Genomic DNA, 16955 nt, shown 5'->3' with positions numbered 1-16955 from the left:
TGGTCTCTCTGCCAAACCATGGTTTTGCCGGTAATCTCTCTTCTTCTGATACATATCGAGTAGACTCTCCATCAAACGCCCAATCCACGATGTGGGTGGCGGGTTCTCCTGCAAAAGAGAAAAAGAATTATTTTTATTACGCCGCTTCCTTGAGCAACACTATATCTGCTACTTAAGGTATTGCAGCCGACAAACACTCTGTAACAGCGCGGTGAATACGACTTTGCAAGTAATCAAAATAACAGAAATATAATACGGAAGCTGGTGTAGACGTAAATGAATCTTCATAATGACAATATCACCACTTCGTGAACTTTCCACCCAAATGAATTAACACAAGTGTTGCAGTCCATCGTTATGCGCTACTCATAAACATGCATATTTTTGTTTTACATCAATTTAATGACCATCATAACAATCGGTACTGGTTACTGAACTAATTGAACTAATTTGCCATCAATAAATGTTTTCGTTTCCAGCTATTCTCAAACAATGTATCGCGTTTGCCTTAAGATGAACTTGTCACACCTCATCATCACATCGTAGTGTTTTACGTAATTTTGGTGTAGTTTATAGGGGACACGACTGGTGAATGAACTAATTAAACCTACATTTACAAATATATTTTTTACAAGTGTCTTATGCAAAAAGATAATAATAATAATAAAAGAAAGCTACGTTTGAGTTTCTAATGTAATGCTGTATTTGTAACAGCCACATGGCTAACATACCATTGCATGTATCTCAGCTCTGAGCTGTGCCATCGCAGTCTGCACTTCCTGCGACGGTGGCTCTCGGATAATCTTCCGTCTGCGTGGTCTGCTGGCAAAGATCTGCAGACGACTGGGTGGAACTGGAACTCCAGGCGGGTAGTAGGAGCCAGAGACTTCCTCCTCTTCATCTTTGACGCCAGGCAAGTCAAAATGCACAATTCTTGGTCTTGGACCAAACTGTGGAAAGAAATTGTCATGTCAGTAAACGTGTCTGCATAACATCACTGGAATTCATTTCTCCATTCGTACTTGAACACAGTGGCTGTAATTATTGTCTGTCTTTATACAAAGTGCTGCTTACATGCACTGCCTGAAGCATTGGTTTATCAGCAGCGGCCTCTTCGCTGTCAGTGGTGGTGGACTCCACCTTCTTCTCGTGCGGCTCTGGTCGAGGTGACCGAAGGCGGCGTAGAGGCGCAGGTGTGAGCGGCTCATCGACCAGCCTGGGTTTCCCCTGGCTGGCAGGTGGCGAGCTGAACCGCGAGAACATCTGAAAACGTAAGACAAGCAGTCTTTAGTGGATGCAGTGTTCGCTGAGGTGAAAATGGTCATGTCAAGTGAGGCTTATTGTCAAGCATCGTATCGGTCTCGTGTTCACACTGTGTGAACACTCTCCAGCCCTTGACACAAACATAAAAAATTAACATTAAGGGTTACTGTATTCTAGATGGAAACTGCAATGAAACTGAACAGAAAACTTATCGATTATTGAAAACAAGAAACATTTGCAATAAGGGAACAATCATTGTGAATAATGGAAGTTACTAAATTTGTTAACTGTACACTATAACGTTATTGACACTCACTTAGCACCGCACAATTAATTATTTTTCGTAAAAACTTGCTATAAAGTCAAATCTATTTAATCTGCAAAATTTTTGAAGAACGTTGGGGCATTCATAGTTGTATTAATAGTGATGGTCACCTTTTTGGGTAATTGAAAAATTACTGAACCAAGTTATTTCATTTTGTATGTGCTAACAATTTATAGAAACCTTCTGACATTATAACAAAGATCCTTTTCTCCTCACTCAATGATTTGTACTCATAATTGCAGACCAATTTTCTGGACTACGAGCTGTGGAAAATGAAATCGCTCAACAAGTAGAGTAGTTATTCGATAATGTAAAATGTAAAGGTGATGTTGGCAAGGCAGGAAAAACCTGAATTACTGATAAGGAAACAGGGATAATGACAGTAGATTGTCTTACTCAACAATATCTGTCACTCAACATTCAAGCCAGCAGAACGTTTTATATAATTATTTAGTGGTTGAACTTGATATCTGAAAACGGGAAGTGATGGTAATTCAATGTACTACTTCTGAAAGTCACAAGTCATTCGAACTATTTCCCTCACCTCATCTAATCCAGCACTCATAACAAAACCAACAAATGCAGAAATCTACATAACAGAACACTAAATTAATAAGTATGAGTACCACAATTGGGAAAAGTATCTGAAATAAAAAACTCCACATTCAAATAACACTTTTGATCCATGTATCTGAAAGCGATTTTATTAAAACGGGATGACATTTAGTTTTCTATTATGTCATGAGTAAAAAAATCAGTAGCAAAATGAGCTAATTATAGTGAGTCATCAAATCCAGTGATTTACAACTACTAGCAAATCAGATCTAGACTTTGTCTTCATTAAGGGCACCGTAGCCTACATATTTGTGTTGTAGATTTGCAGTTTCTTACGGACAGTCAATGAAACTAACATGAGCTTAACCCACTCTGCCTCCTCTGTACCAGAGTTGGAGGTTAAACAATGCGTCTAGAAAAGTTCAACACTTAGGAATCTAATGTGTACACATGCTGCATACATTTTTTCTGTTTCTGTACATATTACGACCATCGCCCAGAAAATGGTTTGGTTTCGTTGATTATATGGTTCATGTTTCCTAGGAAGTCGTTGTAGTCCATTACACCCTCTGTTCAATCGCAATATGCAAATTGAATATCGGTGATGGCAATGAGAAACTCTGTTCTACTATTGTAACATTTTCTCAGTGATGACTACACCAATTTTCATCGCATAAACAAAACAGATGAGTCTAAGTCCCGTTATATATCTGTTAACCACCAGCCTAGAAACAAATAAAACTTCATTCCATTCGATATCCTCAAAAAACCTGCGTACTTAAGATACTTAAAACGTTATTCCGCAACCACAATTTCAGTTTCTATGCGAGCAGGACTTGCGCAGATCCAAAACCCCCAGTCAACATTATCAGTCCGATTACACATCTTAACATACTTTGTCGTATTCTGCCTGCCATTCGGTAACGAATCTTTGTAGTGCTTCAACAGTAGCTCTGTTATGCTCTAGTCATACCACATTTTACATGTAGTTTCGATTACCAGCAAGCGAAGTTCGCAGATATACTTTACATATCAAACGTTTATCGTGACGTGCCAATATTACTTGTATTATTAGCACAAACACGAACCATACACGTAATTTTCTTCGAAAAATGTATTAACTAGTCGACCAGAAAAGGAATTTCTAAAAAAAACTAACAATTTTATTTTCCTGTTTTGCACTGTCCGTGGAGCTATGTTAGTTACCATCTGCAACTTTTATAGATCTTTCAATTGGAAGTGTTTACACACCACCCGAAAACGATATAATTTTTTTTAGTTGATCCTAAAAGGACAAGATTGGTAAACTAGACGGAAAGAAAGTTAATAATCTGTATAGCTTTTGTTGGTATGCACGCATTTCTAAATGGATTAAATTGTTTTGCGAGATTACGTAACACGAAAAAAATAGTATATGATTTCAGGTGAAGTGTTTCTGATATTTGAGTACATAAGTTATAGTTATGGGTCCGTCTTGTACATCAAGTTCGAAATCAGATTCTTCTTTGAAGCGCATTTTTGGAGATCGCGCGTTAAATTATCAAATATCTTGATGAATTCTTTTGATTTGCTGTAGAAACTATTTATGAAGGATCGTCCAAAAAATGCTTACAATGATTTTTCTCATCGTCCTGAGAAGTACCAAAGCAAAACTTAAAGTTCGTGTTAACAGGACCAAACTTCAAGAGACACAAATGCTGCCATGAGCCAGAAGACGACATACTGAATCTACAGCAAATGAATTTCTGCTCTTGTTGATTTACAGTATTATTGTGCTTGGCGAACGCACAAAAAAGACAAATGTTCGTCTAGCAGTCTCTGATCCGATGTCTCCAACTGCAGAATATTGTAAAACTCAATGATCACGTACCTCCTCACTTCTTCTCAACTTCTTCTCACAACCCGAAGGATGCGAAATAGACTTCCTAGAAAGCGCACTTCGAAATCGACTCTTTCTTCGGAAGGTTTGTCAATGAGACTGATGCTACGCAACGGTTCGGTCGGTTTTGTGCCAGAACTGATTGTTGGCAATATCATGAAGACAAGCATCTGCTATATTCGTTGACAATCGGACTCTGCTTAACGTAAACTGAACACAGTGATCATGATCAAGAGGCAGTCTGTGATGGAAATAGTCGGGAACGATCAGAATGAAGGAGCTGCCAGGGGTTCAGAAAGTCCCGTTACATTCGCATGTACCCGACTTGATTCCCTTGCTTCATGAGTAAATCATTTTGGGTTTGTGCAATAACGATCAAATCTAACCATGTCTGGCGTTGTTTCTAACGTGTATTCTATTTATTTTATTTTCCGATGCTGTAGCAAAAAAGATTTGTGACTGGACTGAGGATTTCTTGATAGGAAGGACGTAGCATGTTCTACATCTACATCCATACTACGCAAGCCACCTGACGATGTGTGGCGGAGGGTAAATTGAGTACCTCTATCGGTTCTCCCTTCTATCCCAGTCTCGTATTGTTCGTGGAAAGGAAGATGGTCGGTATGCCTCTGTGTGGGCTCTAATCTCTCTGATTTTATCCTCATGGTCTCTTCGCGAGATATACGTAGGTGGGAGCAATATACTGCTTGACTACTCGTTGAAGGTATGTTCTCGAAACTTCAATAAAAGCCCGTAGCGAGCTACTGAGCGTGTCTGTTGCAGAGTCTTACACGTATCATCTCCGTAACGCTTTCGCGATTACTAAATGATCCTGTAACGAAGCGCGCTGCTCTCCGTTGGATGATTAGTGAGGGACTGATGTGGGCCAGTTTAGAAACCCATGCTGCTCATCTTACATATTAATGACCTGCCAGATAATTTTAACATTAACTTCGGACCTTCCGCAAATGATGAAGCTAACTCCTTTTGAATAAAACTGCACTACTTTTCAGTTATACCTTCATAAAATATCGATGTGGTACAAATATTTGCGCTCTGCTTCAGATGTTCAAAATCTCAAAGTTTGCACATGCCTGAAGCAGGAATATTGTATCCTATTACTAGAATAACAGGGTGACAAAACTGCAGCGAAGCAAATAAGAAACACCTCTGGCAGTGACACATTGCGGAGATATGAAATGGTCACTCAGGCTCAGTCGTAGGTACGTCAGCTGGATTACATCGACTCATTGGCAGGATGATAATAGGGAAACGTTGGGAGACCATTCCTGTAAAATACGGGACGTGTACCATACAGGACAAAAGGGGATTATTAACTTAGACATAGAAGGGTAGCGCAAACGATTACTATTTTGTTTTCACCAAGGGGAGAGAATTACAGAAATGTTGTAAAATGTATGAACGTTTGATGGATGACGCAAATTATACTATGGCAGCTTACTTATAAAGCTTCAAGACCAGCTTTAAATGAGAAATCAACGAATTTACTACAACCCTCTGATCCCATAGGGACAGCGAAGACAACAGTAAACTAAGTACAGCGAGCATAAAAGCGTTTAGACGATCAGTCGTCCCGCGCTTCATATGTGAATGGGAGACGAGGAATGTACAAATTCACTGTATACTCGTACCTGTTCACAAGGAGGTGTTCACGCGTCGTCCTTCCAATTACTTTCAGTACTGTGTTCGTCTTCGTCTATATAGCGAGTTAATAGATTTATTCTTTAGATCATCTCGTAAAACCTATAGACCAAAGCAATGAGTTAAATTTAGTATCAGCACAAGGATTAGGACGTCTCTCACCAGCTTACTAGACAGATGGTCTATCCCGTACACCTCACTGTCGCTGCGTCTACCATTGCTGCACGGATCACCCTAATACGTCTCCCTCCCCGATACACACTCAAACTCACGTTTCACTCCCTCAACCCTCAGCAAGGAGTGAGGTACGGCTATTCCTGCTTGTGATTCCAGTGTGAGTGATGTACACTGAAGCACCAAAGAACCTGGTATAGGCATGATTATTCAAATACAGAGATATGTAAACTGGCAGAATACGACGCTGCAATCGGCAACGAATATGTAAAACAACAAGTATCTGGCACAGTTGTTAGAGCTGTTATTGCTGCTACAATGGCAGGTTATCTAGATTTAACTGAGTTTCAAAGTGGTTGTATAGTCGGCTCACTAGTGATGGGACACAGCATATCCGAGCTAGCGATGAAGTGAGGGTATTCCCGAACGACCATTTCACGAGTGTACCGTCAGTATAAGGAATCAGGTAAGACATCAAACCTCCGACATCGTTGCGGCCGGAAAAAGATCCTACGAGATCTGGACCAAGAACGACTGAAGAGAATCGTTCAGCGGGACAGAAGAGCAACCTTTCCGCAGATTTCTGCAGTTGTCAATGCTGAAGCATCAACAAGTGTCGTCGTGCGAATCATTCAACGAAACATCTTCAATATGGAGTCGAAGGCCCACTCGTGTGCCTTTGATGACTACACGACATAACGCTTTACGCCACACCTGGGCCCGTCCACACCGACAGTGGACTGTTGATGACTGGTAACATGTCTGATCCGACGAGTCTCATTTCACATTGCATCGAGCTGATGGACGTGTACGCGTATGGAGACAACCTCAAGAATCCACGTGCCCTGCATGTCAGCAGGGGAATATTCAAGGTGGTGGATGCTCTGTAAAGGTGCAGGGAGTGTGCAGTTGGAAAGGTGTGGGACCCCGTGTAAGTCTAGATACGACTCTGACAGGAGAAACGTACGTAATCACCATGTCTGATCCGCTGTATCCATTCACGTTCATTGTGCATTCCGATGGACTTGGGCAGTTCCAGCAGGACAATGCCACCGGACAATTCCACACCCCACACGTCCAGAATTTCTACGGATTGGCTCCTTCTAGTACTACTTCAGTCATTAGTCGAGTCCACGTCACGTCGTGTTGCGGCAATTTAGCGTGCTAGTGGGGCCCTACACGATATTAGGCAGGTGTACCAGTTTTTTTTTTTTTTTTTGGCTCTTCAGTGTGTTAATCATATATAGCTGATGTTCCTGATACGTATTTAGCCCCATTTCCATCTGTGATGTATGCTGAAGCAATGAACTAAAATTTGTAACGGTTCCGGCATTCGTAACCAGATCACCTCCTTACTAGACGGTTGAGCTTTTTTTTTCATTTTATTTTGTTCGTTATTGAATGTTGCATATGTTGGGGGAACACTTCCAATGATACCCATTCAAGTTCGTAGTTGATCCATTCACTCCGTTGTTGCCCTGCCGCTGTAACAGCTGCATGGATCACCCTACTAAGTCTCCCTCCCCGAAAGAAATTCCAACTTATGTGTCAGCCCATTGCAAGTGACTTTCTAAATTCGCATCAATATTACTGAGACTCTACAATATTGGAATAGCTTCTTAGCAATGAGCGAAACAGGGTTAATCGAACCTGTACCTCAGATGTAGGTAATATATTAATTATATACAATTAAGGGTCCTGAGGCAATTTGAGTCTCACCTTTATCTGCTATAATAACAACGTCTCAGGAATATCAACTGTATCTGATTAATTCACTACTGGCCATTAAAATTGCTACACCAAGAAGAAATGCAGATGAGAAACGGGTATTCATTGGACAAATATATTATACTAGAACTGACATTTGATTACATTTTAAAGCAATTTGGGTGCATAGATCGTGAGAAATCTGTACCCAGAACAACCACCTCTGGCCCTAATAAGGGCGTTGATGCTCCTGGGAATTGAGTCAAACAGAGCTTGGATGGCGTGTACAAGTACAGCTGCCCATTCAGCTGCAACACGATACCACAGTTCATCAAGAGTAGTGACTGGCGTTTTGTGATGAGCCAGTTGCTAGGTCACCATTGACCATACCTTTTCAATTGGTGAGAAAACTGAAGAATGTGCTGGCCAGAGCAGCAGTCGAACATTTTCTGTATCTAGGAAGGCCTGTACTGGACCTGCAACATGCAGTCGTTCATTATCCTGCTGAAATGTAGAGTTTCGCAGTGATCGAACGAAGGGTAGAGCCACGGGTCGTAACATATCTGAAATGTAACGTCCACTGTTCAAAGTGCCGTCAATGCGAAAAAGAGGTGACCGACGTGTAACCACTGGTACCCCATAGCGTCACGCCGAGTGATACGCCGGCATGCCGATGACAAATACACGCTTCCAATGTGCGTTCACCGCGATGTCGTCAAACACGGATGCGATCATCATGTTGCTGTAAACACAACCCGGATTCATCCGAAAAAATGACGTATTGCCATTCGTGCACCCAGGTTCGTCGTTGAGTACACCATCGCAGGCGCTCCTGTCTGCGATGCAGCGTCAAGGGTAACCGCAGCCATGGCCTCCGAACTGCTAATCAATGCTGCTGCAAACGTCGTCGAACTCTACGTGCAGATGGTTGTTGTCTTGCAAACGTCCCCATCTGTTGACTCAGGGATCGAGGCGTGGCTGAGCGATCCGTTACAGCCATGCGGATAAGATGCCTGACATCTCGACTGATAGTGGTATGAGGCCTTTGAGATCCTGCACGGCGTTCCGTATTACCCTCCTGATCCCATTGATTCCATTTTCTGCTAACAGTCATTGGATCTCGACCAAAGCGAGCAGCAATGTCGCGATACGACAAACCGCAATCGCGATAGGCTACAATCCGACCTTTATCAAAGTCGGAAACGTGATGTTACCCATTTCTCCTCCTTACACAAGGCATCACAACAACGTTTCACCAGGCAACGCCGGTCAACGTCTGTGTGTGTAAGAGAAATCGGTTGGAAACTTTCCTCTTGTCAGCACGTTGTAGGTGTCGCCACCGCCGGAAACCTTGTGTGAATGCTCTGAAAAGATAATCATTTCCATATCACAGCATCTGCTTCCTGTCGATTAAATTTCGCCTCTGTAGCAGGTCATCTTCATGGTGTAGGAATTTTAACGGCTAGTAGTGTACACGAGTTACGCCTGAGGTACACACACGATTAACCCCATTTCGCTCATTGATAGAATGCTATTGCTATATTGGAAATCTTCTACAGTACTGATGCAAGTTTAGAAGGGGAATTGGAATGGGCTGATGCATGAATTGGAATTTTTATCGGGGAAGGAGAAATACAAGGGTAATACGTGCAGGGGTGTCAGGTGTAGTGCATGCGTGGTGTAATACTCGGCGCAATTCCTTTGTGAACAAAAGACCTGGGTTCAGAACCTGGTGGTGATACTAATTTTAATTCATTGTTTCGGCCTACATCATTATCGTAGATATAGGAGACTCTCAATATCTCTCACAAGGGAAGCATCACATAGCATCCGTTTCAGATATAGTGGTAAGGTGGTCCAGTGGATGAACTGTCAAAAACAGAACACAGATCAAGGATGAAATCAGGATGAAGATGTACCAACTACGGAAAAGGAAGCAAAGTAGGTACAGTGAAGCGTTCAAGCTCAAGACGTACAACATCGACAGAATTTCAGTTGCCACGGTGTCATAGTTATGTGGCTCTGGTTTTGGACTGTGGGGGAAGAGATATGTGTTCAACTTTCTCTCATACCCAATTTTTTTCTTTTTTTCATAATATGTTGAACTGTCTGTCAGATCATTAACGTATCTGTTCGTTGTATTTAAATTTGTGTCTTTGTCGTTCTTAACGTCCGTTTGCAACAGAGAGGTGTTACGAAGGGACCTCCAGCGAAACGTACCTCCCATTTGTTCTATACAATTACGAAATGTTACGACTCTTGCGTTCCGTTTTGGAAAGTTTGACTCTCGAATTCCTTGTAACACCATTTATTTGTTGCATTCAATTCTATGGGAGGTCTAAGCGGCATCTCGCCTACTCTCACTACTCATCACATTTACTTGCGACAGTAATAGATTCTTACCACATGACCCATGTTCTACAACCTGTGTATAGTATGACAATTGCCTAGTCTTCAGAAGAAGAAGAGACACGTCAGTGACCAGACGTGCAGTACATATATTTGTTAAAAACATGCTGCACGAGGGAGATTTGAACACGGATTTTCTATTTCGTAGACCAACACTGTGACCACATAACCAGAAATCTGTGCCTCGCAACTTGCTCGATGTTGCTCATCTTCTGCTTGTCAGTTCACTGTTTCTATTTTGCTTCTTTTTTTCACAGTTCACTACACCTCCTTCGTGTTTTTATGCTTGATCTGTCATTCGCTGGACCAGTTTACCGTAGAACATGAGGGTGGGAGTTTCTCTTGTCAAGAACATCAACTGTTGATATTAATATATTGTAAATCTTGTCAAGAACGTATAATTATCTGCTCCAGTTCTCCAACTTTGCAACCAGGTTTCTGTACACTTCTTATCTGAAGTAACACCAGACAGAAGCACCCATCCGATTGAGATAAGGTAATCTTGGGGGCCAAGGTAGAGGCTCTACTCCCTTTAACCAGTGCCCCAACAACCATATATCACATTCCCCAACCTTTAATCACACAAGAAATTTGAGCCCAATTATAGGGAAATAATATCTACTGAAGTCAGCTCATAACCACACAGAGGCATTTATTTCGTCAACGGTTCTTGGCGGACCTATGTATACTGCAAATATTTTTCTTCCATTGTTGTATGCTTTCATCTGTGTCAGTTTTCGTTATTATTTGCGATTAGAGTTGGGCAAGAGCCGTAGGCTGTTTTAGACTACCATAAGTAAGCGTAGACTACGGTAGATTTCTTAAAATCTTTGGTAAGTTAATGCTGTATCTGCATTACATGTGGATTTGGATTGTTGCATACCTATCGGATATTATCTCTTAATGATCGTTTTCATTACGTATGCAGTCAGAATCTTACTACAGTCCTCTAAAAACCGGAAGCAGTAAACCGTTTACAAACTGAATATGTAAAGGAACATTTTTGTTCTAAACCATTATCCTCGTGTATGTTACTTAAGAAATAACAGATTTTACAATAAACTGAAATTGTCATTGTTTAATTCTGGTTTTATTCGAAAATTGTTGATTTATAAGTTGAAATAGAGGGATTTTGTAGTAAATATATAGAAAACAATACAGTGCTATCATATATCCGTAGGAAATGCAATTATCTTAACAAAAAGTAAACTCTGAAAGGGCAAAACAAAAATATATCAGCCATCACTTCAATACGTAGTCGAACGTATATACAACATGATTCTGTTATTCATAAACATTTTTCACATTTATCAATAATAACAGGGAACTTCTGAATCTGAACTGCGGTCTGCGGAATTTCGAAGAGCTGACAAGTACGGGAGTTATCGCAAAATTACCTTAACAGCTCATGCATGTAAGTTGCTTGCAAGAATAATATACAGAAGAATGGAAAAGAAAGTTATGAGGGGGGGGGGGGGAGGGGGTAAATATCAATTTCACTTTAGGAACGATAGAGGCACCAGAGAGACAATTCTGACGTTGCTTTTGGTTGTGGAAGCATGACCGAAGAACAAGCAGGGCACGATCATACAGGGTGTTTCAAAAATGACCGGTATATTTGAAACGGGAATAAAAACTAAACGAGCAGCGATAGAAATACACCGTTTGTTGCAATATGCTTGGGACAACAGTACATTTTCAGACGGACAAACTTTCGAAATTACAGTAGTTACAATTTTCAACAACAGATGGCGCTGCAAGTGATGTGAAAGATATAGAAGACAACGTAGTCTGTGGGTGCGCCATTCTGTACGTCGTCTTTCTGCTGTAAGCGTGTGCTGTTCACAACGTGCAAGTGTGCTGTGGACAACATGGTTTATTCCTTAGAACAGAGGATTTTTCTGGTGTTGGAATTCCACCGCCTAGAACACAGTGTTGTTGCAACAAGACGAAGTTTTCAACGGAGGTTTAATGTAACCAAAGGACCGAAAAGCGATACAATAAAGGACCTGTTTGAAAAATTTCAACGGACTGGGAACGTGACGGATGAACGTGCTGGAAAGGTAGGGCGACCGCGTACGGCAACCACAGAGGGCAACGCGCAGCTAGTGCAGCAGGTGATCCAACAGCGGCCTCGGGTTTCCGTTCGCTGTGTTACAGCTGCGGTCCAAATGACGCCAACGTCCACGTATCGTCTCATGTGCCAGAGTTTACCCCTCTATCCATACAAAATTCGACGCGGCAACCCCTCAGCGCCGCTACCATTGCTGCACGAGAGACATTCGCTAACGATATAGTGCACAGGATTGATGACGGCGATATGCATGTGTGCAGCATTTGGTTTACTGACGAAGCTTGTTTTCACCTGGACGGCTTCGTCAATAAACAGCACTGGCGCATATATGGAACCGAAAAGCCCCATGTTGCAGTCCCATCGTCCCTGTATCCTCAAAAAGTACTGGTCTGGGCCACCATTTCTTCCAAAGGAATCATTGTCCCATTTTTCAGATTCGAAACGATTACTGCATCACGCTATCTGGACATTCTTCGTGAATTTGTGGCGGTACAAACTGCCTTAGACGACACTGCGAACACCTCGTGGTTTATGCAAGGTGGTGCCCGGCCACATCGCACGGCCGACGTCTTTAATTTCCTGAATGAATATTTCGATGATCGTGTGATTGCTTTGGGCTATCCGAAACATACAGGAGGCGGCGTGGATTGGCCTCCCTATTCGCCAGACATGAACCCCTGTGACTTCTTTCTTTAGGGACACTTGAAAGACCAGGTTTACCGCCAGAATCCAGAAACAATTGAACAGCTGAAGCAGTACATCTCATCTGCATGTGAAGCCATTCCGCCAGACACGTTGTCAAAGGTTTCGGGTAATTTCATTCAGAGACTACGCCATATTCTTGCTACGCATGGTGGATATGTGGAAAATATCGTACTATAGAGTTTCCCAGACCGCAGCGCCATCTGTTGTTGACAATTGTAACTACTGTAATTTCGAAAGTTTGTCTGCCTGAAAATGTACTGTTGTCCCAAGCATATTGCAACAAACGGTGTATTTCTATCGCTGCTCGTTTAGTTTGTATTGTCGTTTCAAATATACCGGTCATTTTTGAAACACCCTGTATGATTCGTCGACCTGTAAGAAGCGTCCGACAATGTAAAATGATCACGATGTTCGAAAAGTAGGTTTAAGCTATAAGTATAGACGGGTAATATACAGTATCTACAAGAGCAATGAGGGAATAATAAAGGTGGACGACCACCAACGAAGTGCTCGGATTAAAAAGGGTGTAAGTCAAGGATGTAGCCTTTCGACTCTACTGTTCAACTTGTACACCGAAGAATCAATTATCGATATACACTGAAGAGTCAATCAAACTGGTACACCTGCCTAATATGCCGCAGGGCCCCCAAGAGCACTCAGAAGTCCCTTAAAACGTCGCGGCATGGATTCGAGTAATGACTGAAGTAGTGTTGGAACTGACACCATGAATACTACAGGGCCGTCCATAAATCCATAAGAGAGTACGAGGGGCTAGAAATCTCTTCTGAACAGCATGTTGCAAGGCGTCCGAGGTACGCTCAATAATGTTCATGCCTGGGAAGTTTGGTGGCCAGCGGAAGTGTTTAAACTCAGAAGAGAATTTCAGGAGCCACTCTATAGCAATTCTGGACGTGTAGTGGGGTCTCATTGTGCCGATGGAATTGCCCAAGTCCGTCGGAATGCAAAATGAACATAAAAGGAAGCAGGTGATCTGACGGGATGCTTACGTACGTGTCTCCTGTCAGACTCGTATCTAGACGTATCAGGGATCCCACATCATTCCGACTGCACACGCCGCACACCAATACAGAGCCTGCTCCAGCTTGAACAGTTCCCTGCTGACATGCAGAGTCCATAGGTTCATGAGGTTTTCTCCATACCAGTAAACGTCCATCCGCTAGATACTATTTGAAACGAGAGTCGCCGGAGCAGACAACATTCCAGTGTCTGTGTGGATGGGCCCAGGCGAGGCGTAAAGCTTTGTGTCGTGCAGTCATCAAGGGTACACGAGTGGGCCACCAACGCCGAAATCCCATATCGAAGATGTTTCGTTTAATGGTTCGCACGCTGGCACTTGTTGATGGCCCAGCACTGAAAACTGGAGCAATGTGCGGAATGGTTGCACTTCTGTTACGTTCAACGATTCTCTTCAGTCGTCGTTGGTCCCGTTCTTGAAGGGTCTTTTTGCGGACGCATCGATGTCGGAGATTTGGTGTTTTACCGGATTCCTGATATTCACGGTACATCCGCGAAAACGTCGTACGGTGAAATGGCCAATTTCTCGCTACTTCGGCTATGCTGTGTCTCATCGCTCGTTCGGCGACTGTAACACCACGTTCAAACTCACTTAAATCTTGCTATTCTCCCATTGTAGCAGCAGTAACCAATCTAACAACTGCGCCAGATACTTGTCTTATACCGGCGTTGTCGACCGCAGCGCCGTATCCGGCCTGTTTACATATCTCTGTATATGAATAAGCATGCCAGCACTAGTTTCTTTGGCGCTTCAATGAAAAAGGTCCAGGAGTGGAATTAAAATTCAAGGTGAAAGTATATCAGGGATACGATTTTCTGATGAAATTGCTGTCCTCAGCGAAACCGAAGCGGAATTTCATAATCTGCTAAATGTAATTAACAGTCTAATGAGTACAGAATGTGGACTGAGGGTAAATTGAAGAAAGACGAAAGTAATGAGAAGTAGCAGAAATGAGAACAGCAAGGAACTTATCACCAGGATTGATGGTCACGAAGGGAATCCTACTACCTAGGCACAAAATAGTCAATTACGGGCGGATCAAGGGGGACATCAAACGCACAGTAGCACTGGCAAAAAGGGCTCTCCAAGCCAAGAGAAGTCTACTAATATAAAACATTAGCCTTAATTTCAGGAAGAAATTTTTGAGAATGTACTTTTGGAGCAGAGCGTTATATGTCAGTGGAATATGAACTGTGGCAAAACCGGAACAGAAGAGAATCGGAGCATTTGACACGGTATGTTACAGACGAACGTTGAAAATTAGGTGGACTGACATGGTAAGGAATGAGGAGGTTCTGCACAGAATCCGAGAGGGTGGGAATACGTGAAGAACACTGAAAAGAAGAAGGGACAGGACGATAGGACATCTGTTAATACATCAGGGAATGACTTTCTTACTACCAGAGGGAGTTACCGAGAGACAAAATTATAGAGGAAGACAGAGACTGGAATACATCCAGCAAATAATTGAGATGTAGGTTGCAAGTGTCACTCTGAGATGAAGAGGATGTCACAGGAGAGGAATTCATGGCGGCCCGCATCAGAGACAGAAGACTGACGAATCAAAAAACAAATTTTAAAAAAATCGTCGAATGCAGACACCCATTATAGTTGGTTTACTTTAGCATATGAAATGTAAAAAAAAATCATCGTTATCAATGGACATCAGTTGTCACAGTTTATTTAACTTCACTGCATGCTTACCTGGTTTCGTGAAGTTCCAAATGGAGAGTACTAATGCTGTAGATTTACATAAAGAAAAATTTTATCGTTTGAAGAGTCCAGTGAAATTATGAATGTGGAACGCAAGATAGACAATCAAAACATGCAGAGTCAGCAAACATTAGTTCGATGTGGTGGAAATCAAAAGTGATAATTTCTTCAGCTCTGACAGTTACCATCGATTCCATCGAATTGGAAAAAAGTTAATGACCTAACTACAGCTTGAATGAATATAAGATGCATCCGAATAATTAAAAAGAAGCCCCATGTAATACAGTTTACGTACCTTCATAACGACGGCTCACTGAGCTTCTAGAAACGATATAGAAATAGACCAAACTTCATGACATTGCGCTGAACATCTAGCATCCCAGAGTCCGAGGAAGAAAGACCTTGAGTCAATGCAATACTTCATTTCGCCTCCTCACAATGATTTTTACAAGCACTTACCAACTGCCACACAGATAGCTAGAAATTCCAGGCAATTAGTGTTGTCAAGAGATGGGTGTGATGCCCCAAAATAATATTTCAGTATGCAAGGTATTACCTTGTACATGTACATCTGCGGAGAGATAGTTAATCTGTTCAATTTTTATTCCACTTACTTATAATGTCTATAAATTTTTTAGGTCTGAATTGAGTGCATTTTATTTGAAAATCCAATAAACTACATTTTATATGTGTTAGGAGACAGCTGAATGTCCTTTACTACCCTCGATATCTCAGATGACTTTTTCTGTGGTTGAACTTTCAAGGTGAATAAGTCAAAACATGCAATTTGTTCTTTTTTCTCTCTGGCATAGTACCCTACATATAGCAGAGGTTTCTTTTTGTACGAGCGCAATTCGAAGAGGGCTGTGACTGTAATGATACATTGTGTCGTTGTTTGATGTGGACCAGACCCTGAACACCATCAGTCTGGCCCTAAGTAACGACTCAGACATTAATTATATACCATCTGCCTTAATTATTGAACGCCTCCCATAACTAGTGATTTGCACAACAAATAGAAGAAAATGTAAGAGATTTACTCGCTTAACGAACGGTGTGTCGTATAAAGAGTCTGTTGGGCGGTTTCTTTTTCAATCTTTAATATCGATTTCAGTAACCATTTCTGGCCTGGATCGGTCTCTTTGACTCCCATTAATGAACACTAAGTTACACGTTCTCCTATAAACTACCACTGTGGAAGGTAGTGCCTCGGACAATGCTGTATTGAGTCAGCTGTGCTGCTCGCGAAATTTCTGCAAGAATGATGCCAGATATCATCATTGCTGGCGCACGGTAAGTAGTAGCCCATTCCCTTGCAGTATCTGTTTATGAATTCCAATTCTGATTTGTCGTCGTTCACCAGCACGAATTCATTACAGATGTCCTTAAGGAAGTAGGTACACACGGCACGAATTTAATTAACGCTGTTGCTATGTCTGTTTTTCGTAAAAGC

At 41.9% G+C, this 16955-nt stretch overlaps 1 protein-coding gene across 1 annotated transcript in view; it reads right to left on the bottom strand.

The window, feature by feature from the left end:
* The window catches only part of LOC126285247 (serine/arginine repetitive matrix protein 1-like), a 77660-nt gene that overhangs the window by 48344 nt on the left and 12361 nt on the right, over nt 1-16955 (bottom strand). The window contains exons 5-6 of the mRNA XM_049984543.1: nt 1075-1263; nt 732-950 (exon numbers count right to left, since the gene is read on the bottom strand). Coding sequence (XP_049840500.1) covers nt 732-950; nt 1075-1263 — 408 coding nt within the window. The remainder of the gene's footprint in view (nt 1-731; nt 951-1074; nt 1264-16955) is intronic.

Source organism: Schistocerca gregaria, chromosome 8 (genome assembly GCF_023897955.1).
Source record: "Schistocerca gregaria isolate iqSchGreg1 chromosome 8, iqSchGreg1.2, whole genome shotgun sequence".
NCBI classification, from domain to species: domain Eukaryota; kingdom Metazoa; phylum Arthropoda; class Insecta; order Orthoptera; family Acrididae; genus Schistocerca; species Schistocerca gregaria.
This window is presented reverse-complemented; position numbering and strand designations above follow the sequence as displayed.